This window comes from Myotis nattereri, assembly GCF_964212035.1.
Source record: "Myotis nattereri genome assembly, chromosome: 1".
Lineage (NCBI taxonomy): Eukaryota > Metazoa > Chordata > Mammalia > Chiroptera > Vespertilionidae > Myotis > Myotis nattereri.
In genome coordinates, this window is record NC_138075.1 from 86783599 (window position 1) to 86803066 (window position 19468).

Below are 19468 nucleotides of genomic sequence, written 5' to 3' on the forward strand. Positions count from 1 at the left end.
GCCGTAATTGGAGGTGGAGGTAGAGAGTGCACAGATGCAACAGGGACCAGAGCATTCTGAGCCCATAAAGATGTCAAAAAATAAAAAGATATATACTGGTAAGCGATTGTCTTACTCTGCAAAATTCAAACTGAATGTAACCAGCTATGCAAAAGAGCATGGAAATAGAGCTGCAGAGAGACAATTTGGACCTCCTCCCACTGAGTGTATGATCAGACAGTGGAGAAAACAGGAAGAACAACTCCTTAAGATGCCAAAAAAGAAGAAGGTCTTAAGAGGAAAACCAGCAAAATGTTTAAAATATTGATTTCTTAATTTGGGGTTGGAAAAGTGGGGGGCGTCTTATACACAGAAAAATACGGTACTTTCTTTAAACATTGTATAAAGTGTGACTTTATTTGGCTGTCTCATTCCTTGGTGATTTTTGGCTTCTGACTTTGTTATTTAAAGATCCAGGTCCAGGTATGCAGCATTAAAGCCACACAATTCCATTTAGATCATTTTGGCAGTTAATACTGTTTTCTCACTTTGTGCAGTATAATTGCCAAAAGGATATCTCTCATTTTGATAAAAGTTTCTCCCTAAATATACTTGAATAGTAAAATAATAATATGAGTGAACATTCATTAAATACCTATCCATGTGTCAGACTTGTGTTTTACATATATTACCTCTTTTGACTCTCACAACAGCGCTATGACATGGCTTATCATTATTCCTTTTTTACAGATGAAGGAAATGAGGCTTAGCAACATCAAGTTACTGGGTCATGGTCACATGACTGACTAGTGCTAGAGGTAGAATTTGACTCTGAAGCTTGGGCTTGTCATCACTGGAGTCAACTGAAGCTACATAATCAGAAGAAGAAGTTACATGAAGGCATAGAGATACATTCCAAAATGTCATCATTCATTCATGTATTGCAGGGGTGGGGAACATCCGGCCTCCAGGCCTTAGAAGGCCGGCAAAATCATTTGGTTTGGCCCTGCCAAGGCGTTAGCAGTGAGTTAATCAAATGTTTGACTAAATATAGCAGGCTAATTTTTAAGTTGATAATTTGGTATGGCCCTTGAATGATGTTATAAATATCCAAATGGACCTTGGCAGAAAAAAGGTTCCCCACCCTGAAGTTTTATTCAACAGATATGTCTTGAGTGCTTGTTCTATGCAGATCACTATGCTAAGTGTTGCAGATATCCTGGTGAGTCAGCCATTTTCTATGTGATTTATACTGTTGTGGTGCATACACACTAGTGGGAGAAACAAGGTAATGAAATAACCACAGAGTATTTATTTAAAGATTGAGACAAATTCTGAAAGGAAAAACAACATAGTTTTACAAGAGTCTCTAAGGAAAGATTCTAACTTAGGTGAGGGTTTGGAATTTTGAAGAAATACAACTTAATCTGAGGTCTGAGGGGGTAAGAATTCATAAGTTACAGGGTATTATAGGTGGGAAACTTTCCTGACAGAGGAAATAGCATGTGCAAAGGCCCGAGGCAGTCAGACACTGTGGTCCAGTGAAGCCATGTTTGTTCTTGGAAGGGTTTGGGTTTACTTAGCAGGACACTAATAAAGAACTTTAAGCAGAGAATTAACCGTAACAGATTTGTAAAGCTTACTCTAGTGGCAATGTGGAGAACAAAATGGAGTAGGGGGTATGTCCATTTAAAATAATATCTAATGAACCACAGAAAATTATGGTACCAAGGTCAGAGTATGGACATTTGCTAGTTATGTACCTTCTTTTGGCTCAGGCTCTGGTTATATAAAACAATAATATAGACCCAACACCGGAAGAAAGTTATTGGGAGATTTAAATGAAAAAGAAATAGTAGTAATTAACCATCCCCATTTATAGAGGAGGAAACTGAGGTTTAGAAAGGTGAAATGAGGCCTTTCATCATTATTATTTATCTGGATGATACAGAGTGAGAGTGAGGGGAGTAGGAGATGAAGGTAAGTTAAAGGTCTGAAGGAAGAGAACATTGCCAAAACACAGCAAGCAAATGAACAGAAAAACCTATAGAGAGGTCAGAACTCGGGGTAACCTGGTTGAAGGGACACAGGGTGCAGCAGCTACATGAGGTCCAGCTTCAGTTTGCTCACCTGGTTTCTCCTTCAGGAGAATGGAGATCTGTGGATGTAACAGTTCCGTTTCCATCCATCCTTCGTCTCCTAAGGGACTAGATTAGACCAGGCTGTCCTTCAGCCTGGTTCACATAATGGGATTCCTTTCATCCCGAACAAATCATCAGTGAAAAATTGTTGGCTGTGTGATGCCAGGAACTGCGTTAGTAATGAGACAAAAACCTTAATTGCATAATTAAAGATTAAAAAATTTAAAATACTTGCTTGTATTACTATTTTTTAGCATAGATAAGTTTCAAACTGGCCTACCCCAATTTATAAATAACAGTGGAGGTGGTATCTAATATAAACAAATGGGAGCAGGGGTGGGGGTGAGGAGGTGAGGGGAGAAATTTATGCAGAGTGATGGGAACTAAGATGATAAAGTTTTGATACTGAATAATTTTCTCCAGGAGTTTGGATGTTTACCTTAGAAAGGGTGGGGAGAAATAGAAGCTAGTCTTGAACTGCTTTTGTTATATGCAAATTCACTTTTCACCTTCCTGGGATTTGTGAATATATATTTAACGTGACAGACTTAGTACACTTTAGAAATACTTATTGAGCATCTACTATGAGTTAGCCAGTTGTGGTAGGTGATGGAGTGATAGCAATAAGCAAAAGAGACACTCATGGAGACGTTATTCCTACATTGATTTGTTCCCAGAAATTTTATTACATCATTTAAAAAATGTTTATTAACTGAACAATGCATTATTTTAAGATAGAACATTAAGGCAAGAATGGATATTTTGGGGTTGACCTTGACCATTTCTATCGAAGCTTTATTCTCTAGATTAAAGAAAAATCTTTGAATATTTAAGAACAGGATATTATATAAAGTAATGTGATAATTGATTAATATGCCATTCTGTATGTCAAACCAGAAGCAATGGAGACTGATGCATCTTGACCTTCTTAGCGGCCTCTGCTGAGATTTCATTTGAACAGCAGCTGAGTGTAATTGATGTTCCATTTACTGAAACCACTGCCATTGTCTGTTTCAGGGCCGGCTCGATTCTCTAACGGAAGTGGATGACTCAGGACAGCTAACTATCAAATGCTCTCAAAATTACTTGTCTCTGGATTGTGGAATTACTGCATTTGAACTGTCTGACTATAGTCCAAGTGAGGATTTGCTCGGTGGCCTGGGTGACATGAGCCAGGTCAAAAGCAAACCCTTTGACGCTTGGAGCTACGGTGAGATGGAGAAGGAGTTCCCCGAGCTTATCCGAAGTGTTGGGTTGCTGACGGTGGCCACTGACCCCATCGCTTCCAACTGCAGCGAAGCAGTGAGTGAGGGGGCACCTCAAGGTTCTCTCTCAGCAGATGATAAAGGTGCTTGTGAAGAAAACAAGGCTCCTGCAGTCGAGGAGCAACCAGGCTCAAAGCAGGGCATGTCATCTCCAGTGGAAGCTCTGACAAACACTGTCCAGTCCTTTTCTAAGACCTCGAAGCAAGAATCCAATTCTCCCTCCCAACCTGGAGCAAAGAACCAACGGCCTCTTCCCTGTGAGAACACAACCCCCAAGCGATCCATCAGAGACTGCTTTAATTATAACGAGGACTCCCCCACACAGCCCACGCTGCCAAAAAGAGGGCTTTTCCTTAAAGAGGACGCTTTTAAGAATAACCTGAGAGGTGCTGACGGAAAGAGGCAGATGGTTGACCTCAAGCCCGAGATGAGCAGAAGCACCCCTTCCCTGGTGGATCCTCCTGACAGATCCAAGCTCTGCCTGGTGTTGCAGGCGTCCTACCCCAGCAGCCCTTCGGCCGCCAGCCAGTCCTACGAGTGTCTGCACCAGATGGGGGGCGGGAATCTTGAAAACACAGTCAAAAGTCACATGAAAGAAATCTCCTCCAGCCTGGGAAGGCTCAACAACTGCCACAAAGAGAAACCTCGACTTAAAAAGCCACATAAGAGCCCAGAAGAGGTGCCTCCCTGCCAAACCCCTAAAGCGGGAACTGGTTCGGGCAAGCAAACCGAAATCACCAGGAGCTCCAGAATGCCGAACGGAATTCCCTCTTGTACTTCCAAGGCCGTGGAGGGGCCAGAAACCGATTCTGCTTCTACATCCTCCCTTGAGCCGTATCCTCAGAGCAGTTGGAATGCCAAATTACCAGCGCAGTCAGAAACATCCAGTTCCCCACCTTTTACTCAAAGCAGCGGATCTCCTGTTGGCTCGGACAGTGTCATGTCTCCGGTACCCCTTCTTTCAAAACACAAAAGCAAAAAAAGTTACTCCTCCTCCCCAAGCCACGTCTCAAGGAATGGGCAGGTTGTGGAGGCCTGGTATGGCTCCGATGAGTACCTGGCACTGCCCTCTCACCTTAAGCAGACAGAAGTATTAGCTTTGAAGTTGGAAAACTTAACGAAGCTTCTGCCTCCAAAACCCAGAGGAGAAACCATTCAGAATATCGATGACTGGGAACTGTCTGAAATGAATTCAGATTCTGAGATCTATCCAACGTACCATGTCAAGAAGAAGCGTACAAGGCTAGGCAGGGTGTCTCCCAGTTCATCCAGTGACATAGCCTCTTCGCTGGGGGAGAGCATTGAGTCTGGGCCCCTGAGTGACATTCTTTCTGACGAGGAGCTGTGTATGCCTCTCTCTGGCATGAAAAAATACATGGATGAGAAGTCAGAGAGAGCTTCATCTTCTGAGAAAAATGAGAGCCATGCTGCCAAAAAATCTGCTTTAATTCAGAAACTTATGCAAGATATTCAACACCAAGACAACTATGAAGCCATATGGGAAAAAATAGAGGTAAGCTAGTCTAATTAATCTGAGTGATTTCTTACCTTACCTGATTTTTGGAAGTCATGCTGGAAAAAGTCCAACTCTCTCCACTCATATAAAATGTGTTGCTATTTTTGGTAAACATACCTGATTCCCCAAAGACAGAAAAAGCACATGATCACTGCACTGTGACAGAGTATGTGTCATTGAGAACAGCCCTTGTCAATGTATTAGCTTGGTGTACCCCTGCCTGGTATAGGATTCTTGTTTGTAGTGCCCAAACCTAACGCAGCGCCTGACGAGTGGTGGGACCCTGTGGATGGAACACAGGTAAAGGAGAGCAGTAGCTGTGCAAACACCCATGTCTCAGGAATATGTGAATAGAATATTCCAGTTGCCCTCAGTGCTTTTGCACTTGTTTGTTCTAACTCCAGAATAGCTTCCACAACTCCATTGCTAACTTCCTGTAGAAATAGACCAGATATTTTTTGGAAACTTTGTTTTGCTTCAGTCTTTCTCCTCTTTGAGGCCCTTGGCTAATAACCGTGCTACCTATACTCTGTACCACCCATGGGCTCTGAGATGGGGACTTGATATTTTCGGTAAATCTGTACTTTTAGAATGAATTATTAGATGTGGTGAAATCTTTGAGGACAGACATCAAAATCCTCAGGACTGAGCTTTATACTATAGGATGTGATTTAAGACTGTATAAAAGTATAGAGTAATTCCCCGTATCCACAGGGGATCCGTTCCAAGACACCTAGTGGATACATGAAACCAGAGACAGTATTGAACCTATCTATATACTACATTTTTTCTATACATACATACATACATACATACATATGATAAAATTTAGTTTATAACTTAGGCACAGTAAACAATAACTAACAATAAAATAGAAAAATTATAACGGTATACTGTTCTAAAAGTTATATGAATGTGGTCTTTCTCTCTTAAACTATCTTATTATAACTATTTCTTACTTGCAGTAAATGGCTTAGTGTCACTCATATTAGGGGACTTCTTGCTGGCGTGTTGATATAGGCTCAACGTTTTCTACTGCAACACATTGCTGTCAGTTGGAAAATGCTTTTTGTTCATATCTCCCACCCACAGATTGCATATTTTTTTTTTCCATCTTAACCAAGTACTTATCACACACTGGAGCCATAACTTTTGTAGTTGGAGGTGCAACAGCAAAACGAGCATGGGTTTCTTTTTCCTTCTTCACAATCTCATGGATAGAAGATGTGTTCTTACTATAAATTTTAGTAACCCAGCATATGATTTTTCTACCTTTATTATTAAGTAGAGAACTTTTACCTTTTTACCTAAAAAAAGAAGTTTAGGGTTTCTCTTTGGCATATCTGAATTGCCAGCATCACTACTCTTGTGCTTTGGGGCCATTATAAGTAACATAGGGGTCACTGTGATACCATGACAGTCAATTTGATGACCTAGACAGCTACTAAGTGACTAATGGACGAGTAGCGGATTACAATGTAGATACGCTGGACAAAGGGATGGTTCACATCCTGGGCAGGATGGAGTGAGATTTCATTATGCTACTCAGAACAGTATGCCATTTAAAGCCTATGAATTGTTTATTTCTGGAATTTTCCATTTAATATTTTGGGACTACATTTGACTGTGGATAACTGAAACCATGGAGAGTAACATCATGGGTAAGGGGGGACTGCTGTAGTACATATGGACAGAATAACCTGGAGAAAGAAAATGAAGGTACATTAAGAAAAGAGGGGAAGTTAATAGCAATATATAATAATAGCATATTAATAATTGTTTTTACAAAGTATTTATTTGTCAAATCCTCACAACAACCCTAATATTAACACCATTTTATGGGTGAGAGATCAGGCGGTCTGCTCTGGAACCCATGGTATAATTAAATGCTTCCATGCCCTCCTTAAGGAAGCGATCAATACGTGTTGCATATACATACTACAGTATTGTAGAGAAGAAGTAATATCAGTGGAGCTGGGAAGTTAGAGAGAAGGAAGGAGGAGCATAAACTGAAACATAGGTAAGGATTGGGAATGAGCATGATATGGGGGAACATAGCGAGCTGTTTTGACTGGAAGGCTGTGATCAGAAAGCAATAGAAGTTTCCATCCATTTGATAGGCCCGGTTGCTACAAGGCCCCAGTGGCCAGACTCAGGCAATTAGAATTTGTTCAGTGGATGGGCATCCATGGCAACTTCTTTGAAAGGCACTGAGAGTAGTAATATAACCCACAAATAACTAATGCTTCTTGGACTCTGATTTTGTGCTTGAATCTGTGCTAAGAGCTTTATATGTCATATGCTACTTAAGTCCTGGGAGCTAGGCATTTTCCAGACAAAGAAGCTAAGGCAGAACATAGTTAGGAAACCTGCTGATGGCCTCACAGCTAGTAAGAGCAGAGCCTGGATTTGAACCCAGAGCCAGCATACTTCAAGCAGCATAGGCCATGGCCTGCCATAGCCTGTCTGATTGGCTTAACTGCCAATCACTGGAAAGCTGGTCAAAGCAGCTGTGGTGGAGACCAGTCCAGAGACAGCAGCCAATCTGAGGGACTGCTGTCATGTGGATGGGGGAATGGAGGGAGGGGAAGCGGGTTATTGGAGAAGGGTTCCAGGAAACTGGTTCTGGGCCACGCTCAGTCATTAAAGCCTGGAGTGGCCCATAGCTAGTTATGCTGCATCTGGGCCTCAGTTCTTCTTTTGAAAACAGAGATGTTTTTTAAGCAGATAATGGCCACAATACCAACTTCCAATGACAGCATCCTTTTATTTCATAATTCTACAAAGATGAAGCTGTCTTCAACCTGTAGGACTGGCATATCTTTAATCAAAGGAAACACTTACTTTATTATTATTATTTTTTAATTCTCACCAGAGGATGTTTTTCCATTGATTTTAGAGTGAGTGGAGAGAGGGAAAGACAGAGAGAAATATCAATGTGAAAGAAACACATTGATTGGTTGCCTCCTGCATGCCCCCAACCACAGCTCAGGCTGGGGAGGAGCCTGCAACCGAGGTACCTGCCCTTGACCGGAATCGAACCTGGAACCCTTCTATCCACAGACTGACGCTCTAACTAGCCATTGAGCCAAACTGGCTAGGGCGAAGGACACATTTAGATTGGTAACTGGCTTGAAATGGAGGTAAGGTAAATTTTAAAAATAAATATTCATTGATATTGAGTATGTGATGAAACGTTTAAGGGAAGTGTTTTGTCAGAAGTTGGAAATACTGTCCTCAAGTTGGGATGTGAGGTGAAGGCTGAAAGGAGATTAAGCTCCTTTCTCAGCCTAACCTCCTTTCACGACATCCGATGAGGGCAGCTGCCAATTCCCAGGTCAGCTGACCTTTAATATCATACTCTAGCTTTGAGCTCCTTCATATTATCTATTCTACTTGAAAAATATAACATAATAAAAGAGTGTATTATTTAACATCTTCCCTGTACCAGACATCTAGTAGGCACTTTAACTGCAGTCATGTTCTCATAAGATTCTGCAAGGTGGGTTTTACCATCTTAGATTGGCCACCTCTCTTCCTCTCTAGAGCTGTCACTCTGGAACTAGCCACCACCACCTCCTGCCTGAATTACCAACGGAGCCTCCTAGCCGGCCTCTCTGCTTCATCCAGCTCCCAGCACAGTCTCTTCCCAGCACAGCAGCCATAGTGATCCTTTTAAAACATAAATCCGATCGTGTCTCCTTGCGCCAGCTCCCGTCACATTCAGAGGTCCTACATGGACTGGCTTCCTGATTTCCTCTCCGGTCTTCCCCGTACTCACTTCACTCCATTCCCCCTGGCCTCTTTGGTGTTCCTAGAACAAGCAGAGCCTGCCCTGGCCGTTAGGATCCTTGTCAGTTCCCTCTGCCTGCACCCTCTCCAGCAGGTACCCTCATTTCCAACTCCTTCGCCTCCTCTGGGTCTTTGCTCATAATAATTTCTCAGGGAAGCCTACCTTGAACACCTTTAAATGATGTAATCTGACTTTCAGTTTTTTTCTATAGCTCTCATCATATTCTGTTATTTTATATAATTATCTTATTTAGTATGTTTATTATTTTTGTTTGTCTCCCTGCTAGAATAGGAGCTCTGTGTGGGCAGGAATATTTATCTGTTTCATTTGCTAATAAATCACATGTACCTAGAACAGTGCCTGATACATAGTAGATACTCAATAAAAACTGTTGAATGAATTACTGAATCCCCATTTTAGAGCAGAGGAAACTGAATTCAGGTATTTGAAATCACTTATCCTAAACTGCATAGCTACTAAGTCATAGAGCCAGGCTTCAGGCCCCATCTGCTTTGCTCTTGCCATCAGGTAAAGTCTTGAGAACAGATGAATTTCCTGAATAGATGAAGAAGAGAAGAGGGGTGGCAACTGAATTTTAAGTTGAGGCAGGAATAAAGAAAAGGCCCAGTTGTGAGGATTAGGAAGGGACTGAGAGATTCTTGGGTGCTTTGTAAATAAAAGGAGAAGAGATGTTTAGTAAGATGGATATTAGCTTCATTATTTGAAAAAGGGAGATCAAGATGAATAAGGGCAATGAAGAAACCAACCTTTAGATTTGTTTTAAAGCGTCAATGAGGACTTCAGAGAAAAAGGACTTAATGAAAGAGTGGAGGTAGAAACTGGACTATAGATTATTAAGAAGTGAGAGAAAATCATTCCTAATAGCTCAAGAAATTGGATTGTGAAAGCAATATGAGACAAAGGACTACAGTTGAAAGTAAACAAAAGTTTTGTTTCTTTTTAACTAAAGCTTATTTGAAGGCAGAAATAACAGACTCAGGAGCCAGAGATCTTGAGGTGGCTAGAAAGACTGTATAAATGGGCCACACCCTGAGATAAGAGGGAGGGCACATGGAGCTCTGTGAGAAGAATTCTGGCTTGATACTAAAAGTTATAAAACACGGAAGAATACGTCCTGCTCGGATTCCACTTTTACCAAATGAAGAGTAATGTTTCCTCCTCCTGTCATGTCCCAAGGTCCCTCTCTCTTCTCTCTGAGCCGCACAGAGCACACGACAGAGGCCCGAAGTCCACTGATAGGTGAGGGACTCCCGTGGCTGTGATAGGATCTCTGGGCTAGCATCCGAGTGGCAAGTGTCTTAGATGCCTTTTTGGTTCCTTCACTCTCTACTCCTCAGATGTGTGTCTTTATTTTAGTAGGCTTGTTTTATGAATGTGAAAATTTTATTTTTAATGTGTATTTTTATTTAGAAAAATTAATTTCTTTTTATAGATAATATACATGATTTAAGAACATATGTTTAAAGGTATCCAATAAAAATTCTCTCTCATCATTATCCCCCATCTTGAGTTCCCACTTCACAATGGTGATCACTGTTGCTTTTAGTTCTTATGTTCTTTAAGAAGTGCTTTATACATACAAGCAAATGCAAACATATTTATGAAGCAATATTTTAAAACCTGGTAAATAAGTTGCAACCCTGTCTTTCTACTCAAATATAAGTGCCTCAGTTAACTCTGTGAGTTCTTAAATGATGGTTCCTTTCCCAGTCTCTCAGTGGGGGTTGAGAATTTGGGGAATATGGCTGGTTTCCTCAGAATCTCCCGTGTGGATAAGGTAATGGAGCCTCTCAGGTCTGAGTGCTCACCTTCTGTAGGAGCTTCTCAAGGCCTAAAATTAAAAGTGAAAACCCAAACAAGCCATTGAACTAGACTCAGTTCTGATATATTCAGAGGATACATACGACCCACTGACTCCATTTCTAGGTGTTTATCTGAAAAACCAAAACACTGATTTGACAAGATATATGCACTCCTATGTTCATTACAGCATTATTTTCAATAACCAAAATGTGGAAGCAACCTAAGTGTCCATTGATAGGTGAATGAATAAAGAAGATGTAATACATATATACAATGGAGTATTACTCAACTGTAAAAAGAATGAACTATTGTCATTTGCAACAACATGGATGGACCTAGTGGGTATGATGCAAAGTGAAATTAAGTCAGACAGAAAAACAAATATCATATGATTTCACTTATATATGGAAACTAAAGAAAAAATCAAACAAACAAAACAGAAATGGACTCATAGATACTGAGACTATTTTGATGGTTGTCCGATGGGAGGGGGTTTGGGAGCTGGATGAAAAGGTGAAGGGATTAAGAAGTACCAATTGCCAGTTACAAAAAATCACAGGGATGTCACAGTATAGGGAATCCTATATAATGAAAGACTAATAGGCTAAGTGCCTAGTCGTCTGTTCAACCAATCAAAGTGTAATATGCTAATGATATGCTAAGACCGCTCAACCACTTGCTATGACATGCACTGACCACCAGCAGAGAGCAGATAGTCGACCTGTTGACTAGTCACTGTGTTGTGCACTGACCTCCAGGGAAAAATGCTCTATGACACATGCCTCTATGATACCCATCCTCTTTGACACCCAGCCTCTATGACACCCCTGCATTATGACACTATTGCTCTATGACAACCCTCCTCTATGACACCCTCCTCAATGACACACCTCCACTATGACACCCTCCTCTATGATACCATGCTCTATGACACCCTTCCTCTATAACAACCCTGCTCTATGATATCCTCCTCTATGACACCGCTCTTCAATGACACCCTCCACTATGACAGACTCATTTATGACACTATAACATCCTTCCTCTATAATGTGCTCTGACACCCTCCTCTATGACACTCCTCCTTTATGTCAGCCTTCCTCTATAACAACCCTGCTCTATGACAGCATCCTCTATGACACACTCCTCTATGACACCCTCCTCTCTAACAACCTTGTCTATGACATCCTCCTCTTCGACACACTCCTCTATGAAACCCCTCCTCTATGACACCCTCCTTTATGACACCCTCTTCTATGCCACCATCCTCTATGACACCCTCCTTTATGACACACTCCTCTATAACATCCTCTATAACACTCCTCTATGACAGCCTTCCTCTATAAGAACCCTGCTCTATGACAGCCTCCTCTATGACACCGTCTTCTATGACACTCCTCCTGTATGACACCCTCCTCTCTAACAACCCTATGACATCCACCTCTAAGACACCTGCCTCTATGACACTCCTCTATTCCACCCTGCTCTATGAAACCCTCCTCTATGACACCCTCCTTTATGACACTTCTCTATGACACCCTTCCTCTGTAACAACCCTCTTCTATGACATCCTCCCCTGTATCTCCCTCCTCTATGACACTGTACTTTTGACACTCCTCCATGATAACCTCCTGTATAACAACCCTGCTCTATGACATCCTCCTCTATGACACCCTCCTCTTTGACTCCCTCCTCTATGACTCCCTCCTCTATGACACCCTCCTCTATGACAGTCCACCTCCATGTCACCATTCCTCTATAAAAACCCTTTTCTATGACACCCACCTCTATGACACCCTCCATGACACACCTCCTCTATGACACCCTCAATAACAACCCTGCTTTATGACATCCTCCTCTATTACAACCTCCTCTATGACACCCTCCTCTATGACACTCTATGACACCCTCCTCTATGATGCCCTCCTCTATGACACCCTCCTCTATGACATCTTCCTTTCTGACACCCCTCTGTGACACCCTCCTCTATAAATCTGTCTTCTATGACACTCCTCTTCTCTGACACCCTCCTGTATAATAACCCGGCTCTATGACATCCTCCTTTATGACAACCTCCTCTATGACACCTTCCTCTATGACATTCTTCTATGACATTACTCTTCTATGAAACTCTCTATAACCATCCTGATCTGACACTCTCCTGTATGACTCCCTCCTCTATGACAGTCCTCCTCTATGTCACCATTTTTTATAACAACCCTGCTCTATGACATCCTCCTCTATGACACCCCTCCTCTGTGACACTCCTCTATGATATCCTTCCTCTATAACAACCCTGCTCTATGACACCGTTCCTCTATAACACCCTCCTCCATGACACTCCTCCATGACACCCTTCCTATATAACCCTGCTCTATGACATCCTCCTTTATGACACCCTACTCTATGACGCCCTTCTCTATTACACCATCCTCTATGATACCCTTTTCTATGACACCCTCCTCTATGACACCCTCTTCTACAAAACTCCTCCTGCATGACACCATTCCTCTATAATAATCCTGCTCTATGTCACCCACCTCTATGACACTCTCCTCTGTGACACATCTCTATGACCCCTTCCTCTAAAACAACCCTGCTCTATGTCGTCCTCCTCTATGACACCCTCCTCTATGAAACCTCTCCTCTGTGACACCGTCCTCTATGACACTCCTCCTTTATGACACACTCCTCTATGAAACCTCTCCTCTGTGACACCGTCCTCTATGACACCCACCTCTATGACACCCTTCCTGTATGATACCCTTTCTCTATAACAACCCTGTTCTATGACACCCACCTCTATGACACCCTTCCTCTATACAACCCTGCTCTATGACACCCTACTATAGGACACCCTCCTCTATGACACCTCTTCAATGACACTCCTGTATGACACCATTCCTCTATAATAACCCTGCTCTATGTCACCCACTTCTATGACACTCTCCTCTATGACACATCTCTATGACCCCTTTCTCTAAAACAACCCTGCTGTATGACATCCTCCTCTATGACACCCTCCTCTATGAAACCTCCCCTCTGTGACACCGTCCTCTATGACACTCTCCTCTATGACACTCCTCCTCTATGACACACTGTCCTCTATGAACCCATCCTCTATGATGCCCTTCTCTAAGATGCCCTCGTCTATGATACCTCCTCTATGACACCTTTCCTCTATACAACCCTGCCTTATGATACCCTACTATAAGATACCCTCCTCTATGACACCGTCCTCTGTGACACCCTCTTCTATGACACCCTCCTCTATTACACCCTCTTCTATGACACCCTTCCTCTATGACATCATCCTCTATGACACCCTCCTTTATGACACTCCTCTATAACATCCTTCCTCTATAACGTGCTCTATGACACCCTTCTCTATCACACTCCTCTATGACAGCCTTCCTCTATAACAACCCTGCTCTATGACAGCATCTTCTATGACACCGTCCTCTATGACACCGTCCTCTATGACACTCCTCCTCTATGACACCCTCCTCTATAAGAACCCTGTTCTATGACACCCTCCTCTTTGACATCCTCCTGTATGACACTTCCTCTAAGACACCCTCAGGATGAAAGCGTCCCTTTATAACACCCACCTCTATGACACTCCTCCCTGACATCCTCCTCTATGACACCGTCCTTTATGACACCCTCCTCTATGAAACCGTCTTTTATGACACCCTCTTCTGTGACACCCTCCTCTATGACACTCTTCCTCTATGACACCCTACCTCTATAATAACCCTGCTCTATGACATCCTTCTCTTTGACACCCTCCTCTAAGACACTGCTCCTCTATGACATCCTCCTCTATAACAACCCTGCTCCGACACTCCTCCTCTATGACACTCTCTTCTATGACACCTCTCTTCTGTGAAACCCACCTCTGTAACACTCCTCTATGATACCCTTCCTCTATTAGAACCCTGCTCTATGACATCCTCCTCTATGACACTCTCTTCTATAACACCCTCTTGTATAACACCCTCCTCCGTGACACCCTTCTCTATGACACTCCCCCTCTATGACACCATCCTCTATAACTACCCTGCTCTATCACACCCACCTCTATGACACCCTTCCTCTATGATACCCTTTCTCTATAACAACCCTGTTCTATGACACCCTCGTCTATGACACCCTCCTGTATGACACCCTTCCTTTATGACACCCTCCTGGATGAAACCGTTGTATAACCCCCGCATCTATGACACTACTCCATGACATCCTCCTCTATGACACCCTCCTCTATGACACCCTCCTCTATGACACCCTCCTCGATGACACCCTTCCTCTATGACACCCTCCTGGATGAAACCGTCCTTCTATAACCCCTGCATCTATGACACTTCTCCCTGACATCCTCCTCAATGACACCCTCCTCTATGACACCCTCCTCTTTGACACCTTCCTCCATGACACTCTTCCTCTATGACACCCTGCCTCTATAACAACACTGCTCTATAACATCCTCCTCTATGACACCCTCCTCTCTGACACTCCTCCTCTATGACACCCTACCTCTATTACAACCCTGCTCTATAACATCCTCCTCTATGACACCCTCCTCTCTGACACCCTCCTCTTTGACACCTTCCTCCATGACACCTTTCCTCTATGATACCCTTCCTCTATAACAACCCTGCTCTATGACAACACTCCTCTATGACACCCATCCTCTTGACACCCATGCTCTATGACACTGTTCCTCTATGACAGTCCTCTTTTTTACCCCTCCTCTATCATACCCCACCTCAAAATATCTTCTTTCCCTATATATTTGCTGCATAATCCTTGGTCACTTCTTCACAAAACAATTATTTTTAATATGAAAGATCTAGAAAATATCGTACCTATGGGCTTGTGGGAATTTCCAGAAGAAGGTCAGGCTACCACCCCATATTGCGGCGTCCATTGCAAAGGACCTGGTAGGTGCTCTGAGTGCATATCATTGTAAATATGAAATCACAGCAGACTTGACTGTTATGTTGGAAAAGAAAATTATAAGCTAAAGAGAAGCAGAAGGAAGAAATTAATGAAAATAAAATGGATATAGTGAGTTATAAAATAGTAGAATAAAAAGAACTAAATGCTTTTTTTGGGGGCAAAGGATTAATTGCTAACTAACTTAATCTAGGAAAAGGGAGGAAATTGTAAAAATACAAGTAAGAAATATTATAAGTAAATAACTACCAAAATAAGCAAACTAAAAGAACCATAAAAGACTACTTTGCTAAACTCAAACAAATGCATTTGAAAACGTAGATTAATGGACTATTTTTGAGGAAAGTATACCTAAATTATATATAATTTAAAATAAATATACCAAGACCCCAGCAAAAGAGAAATGTAAACAGACCAAGTTCTATAGGAGAAAAATGAGGAAAGTTGACAAAGAGCCTCATCTCCTAAAAAGTACCAGGTCCTACTGGTTTTCCATATAGGATTTCCACCGAGTTTCAAAGAACAGAAAATCCCAATGTAATGTAAGCTATGCCAGAATGTCAAAATAGAATGAAATCTTCTAAACTTTCTGATGTGCGCAATAACAAATACAACAAAAACTTCAAAACTAAAGTCACAGACCATCACTTATGAACATTGAAGTAAAAATCCTAAATTGAATACTAATAGACTGTTGAGAGTTTAGCTAAACTACTCCATGGTATGATTGTCTTGGAATCCCTTTGTTTGGCCTAGTGGCCTTCAGCGATTTTAAATGGACACTAGCCTCTTCATGGAAGCTCATGCCCTAGATACAAGATAGCCTCAGGGTCACATGCAAAGGGAAGTTTCTGATATAAGGCCTGAACAGCCCTTGTGATTAGCAGTCTCTTCTGCCTCCCAGCACCTGTGTGCCTTATGCTTTAGGTAAAACCCCATTGGTAAAACCCTACTCTTTGGTTTGAATTGATCAATCAGGCCACAGCTTGGGAACCAGAAAGCACTCTACCCATGGACCCTAAAGAAGGCATATGCCCAGGTTCTGCCTCTCACGGTCTGTACTCTGCCTTCAACTCCCCATGTGGCCCCTTGAGGTATGTTGTGTCCTTCCTCCAGGACCTCTGAATAACAGACATCTCTATTTCACTTCCTCTTGTGGTCTCTTGTTGAACTGTGGCTCATCATCTAGCATCTGTGCTCCACTTAACAAAAGTTAATTTCATGAATTCATAACATACACAGAACCCAAGACATCAAAAAACAATGCATCCCAATCACATGGAGTTTATGCTAGGAATAGAGACAGTTCAACATGAGGAGACACATGAATATAATTTACCATATTGATAAATTTAAGAAGAGAAATCATAATGCAACATCCATTCTTGATAAAAAAAAATATTCAGTGATAGCTCTCGCTGGTTTGGCTCAGCGGATAGAGCATCGACCTGTGGATTGAAGGGTCCAGGGTTTGATTCCAGTCAAGGGCACATGCCAGGGTTGCAGGTTAAATCCCCAGTAGGGGGTGTGCAGGAGGCAGCCGATCAATGATTCTCTTTCATCATTGATATTTCTATCTCTCTATCCCTCTTCCTTCCTCTCTGAAATCAATAAGAATATATTTTTAAAAATTCAGTGATATAAGAATACTTCCTTCACATATAACAGTTGACCTATCCTTTCCTAGAGTTTGCATCATGCTGAAGAGAGAAATAAGTACAAGTAGCATCTTCAGTTGTCAAGAACAAGACAAAGATACAAAGATTTAACTCTTATTTAACTTTGCACTAGAAGTAGTAGCCTATATAATTAGATTAGAAAAAGAAACTAGGACTAAAAATACTTGTAGACGATATGGTACATACTCAAAAGGAAAAATAATTAAAAATTACTGAAATAATGAATTTAGAAGATAAAGTAGAAAAATTATACAGACTTCAGTAACTCAAATTTACAAATAGCCAGATTGAAGATATAATGGAAAAACATATCCTATTTACATAGCAATAAAAATAATAAAATAAACACTAATCAATTTAAGAAATGTGAAAGTCACTTATAAAACTCTTTAAAATGTTTCCAAAGTCCCCTAAAGAAAACCTGAGCAAATGAAAAGGCATACTGTGTTCTTGAATTGCATATATTTAACATGATCTTAATATAAGTATTAATAGTTTTCCCCTCTTAGAATGAGACAGATATCTACATCCAAGATTCTGTGCTGGGCTTTAGGAAGACTGCAAACATAAGTCAAACAGAACTTGCCCTAGACCATGTTGCTTGGGACCTCATGATCTGGTTGATAATTTGTGTTTACTATTAAAATACTCCAAAAAAATCTATGTATACTGGGACTCGGAAAAGGCAACTGTATTTAGCAACAAAGATGTTACTACTGATCTTTGAGAAAGCAGTTTCCATAGAGTAGGGAGGCTTTAAAAACTGGTCTGCATATCTTAACAAAGCCACTCATTTCAGTGCCAAAAGAAAGCAACAGAATTTCTCGTTTAATTACAGGAAGCTGAACTGATACAAAAATTCATCTCCTGCTCCAAACACATAGATAAACTGGATAAAATACATGTACACACACACACACACACACACACACACACAATCTCACATAGCCAAATTCAGAACAAGGAAAGGAAATCCTGAGGCATCATAAAGAGGAAATGTAAAGTCAGAATGTTGTGTTGGCATACAGCTGAATCTCTTAAAGAGGTACCAGTCCCTAATAAATCCTGCTGGGGTGAGATCTGAATGCAATTTTAATACAGTCTACAACTGAGACTATAGCCATCCCGTCCCCAGCTGAAAGGGAGCTGGACCTGAGGGGTTTTCTCAGCATAAAGCTGGAAGCTTTACGAACTGGTGAGGAGCTACTCAATTGGTGGTGTCTTAAAAAACTGAGATGTTAACATAAAATGTGGTCAAACACTGGGGAAATCTGTAGGATCCCCAAAAGGCAAATTCACAATTTTCCCCTAAGTACTCTTGAACCCAAGTGGGTCTCTCCAATGAAAGAACTCCTGCTAAACTAACTCGCACTCCAAAATTGCAAAGCGTGGGAGAAATGCCTCACCTTTAGCCAGTGTCAGCACTCACACCAAAGGAGTTCACACCCAAAACATCAGATAAGAGGCCAATCTGAAACAGACTTCCAAAATGATTCCTAAAATTTTTACAAAGATACAGGGAAGAGTTGGGGGGGGGGGGAAATAAAAACAAAACCAGAAAAGAAACTGGGCATCAGGGAGACAGATGGCTGGTTCCCATGAAGGTTTCTGTAAGATGTGAGTCACACCTGCATGCCCTAGGCCAACATGGAAAAACAATAAATAGTTGGGAAATGAACACTTATTAGGAGCTGATTATGAACCAGGAACTGTCCTAAAGTGTAACTTTCACATACAGTTCCCACAACAACTGCCCTGCGGAGTAAGCTCCTTATTGCCCATTTTTTAACTGGACCTCAGAGGATTTAACTTTTCCAAAGTCACACAACTGGAATTGGAACCCCAAATTAGGAAAGAGGGGGACACTAACTATAGCTTCTAAAGAAAATGTGTAAAATTGAGGGGATTTCTTTTTTTCGCACTCTGAAAAAAAGAAATATTTTCAGATGAAGCAGGAAAGGAAAAAATGACCTGACTTCAATTTATTTAGCATGTGCTTTCTAAAAAAGGATATTTGCCACAAGTAATTACTGTGAAAGCGGAGCTTTCCTGGTTTCAAAGGTTTTTAATCATGAAGTGGTATTTAACAATGTAATTATTTCCACAGGCTGGAAAACAAACTTGTCACCGAACTATACTAGTAACTGGATTCAACCACAAAGAAAATGGTATGCATTGCTGATACACGTGGTCACTAATTTTATTGGAATAACACCAACATATATATTAATAATGACGTGACATTCTATGAGAGGCACTGAAACGTAACGTAGGAAACACAATTTTATGCTCACTTTTGTTCTCAGAGGTGGGTG

General features: G+C 41.5%; 1 protein-coding gene across 1 annotated transcript in view; it reads left to right on the forward strand.

Annotated features, from left to right (window-relative positions):
- The window catches only part of AKAP6 (A-kinase anchoring protein 6), a 509747-nt gene that overhangs the window by 214170 nt on the left and 276109 nt on the right, over positions 1-19468 (forward strand). The window contains exon 5 of the mRNA XM_081089857.1: positions 3138-4898. Within this exon, the coding sequence (XP_080945983.1) occupies positions 3138-4898 (1761 nt within the window). The remainder of the gene's footprint in view (positions 1-3137; positions 4899-19468) is intronic.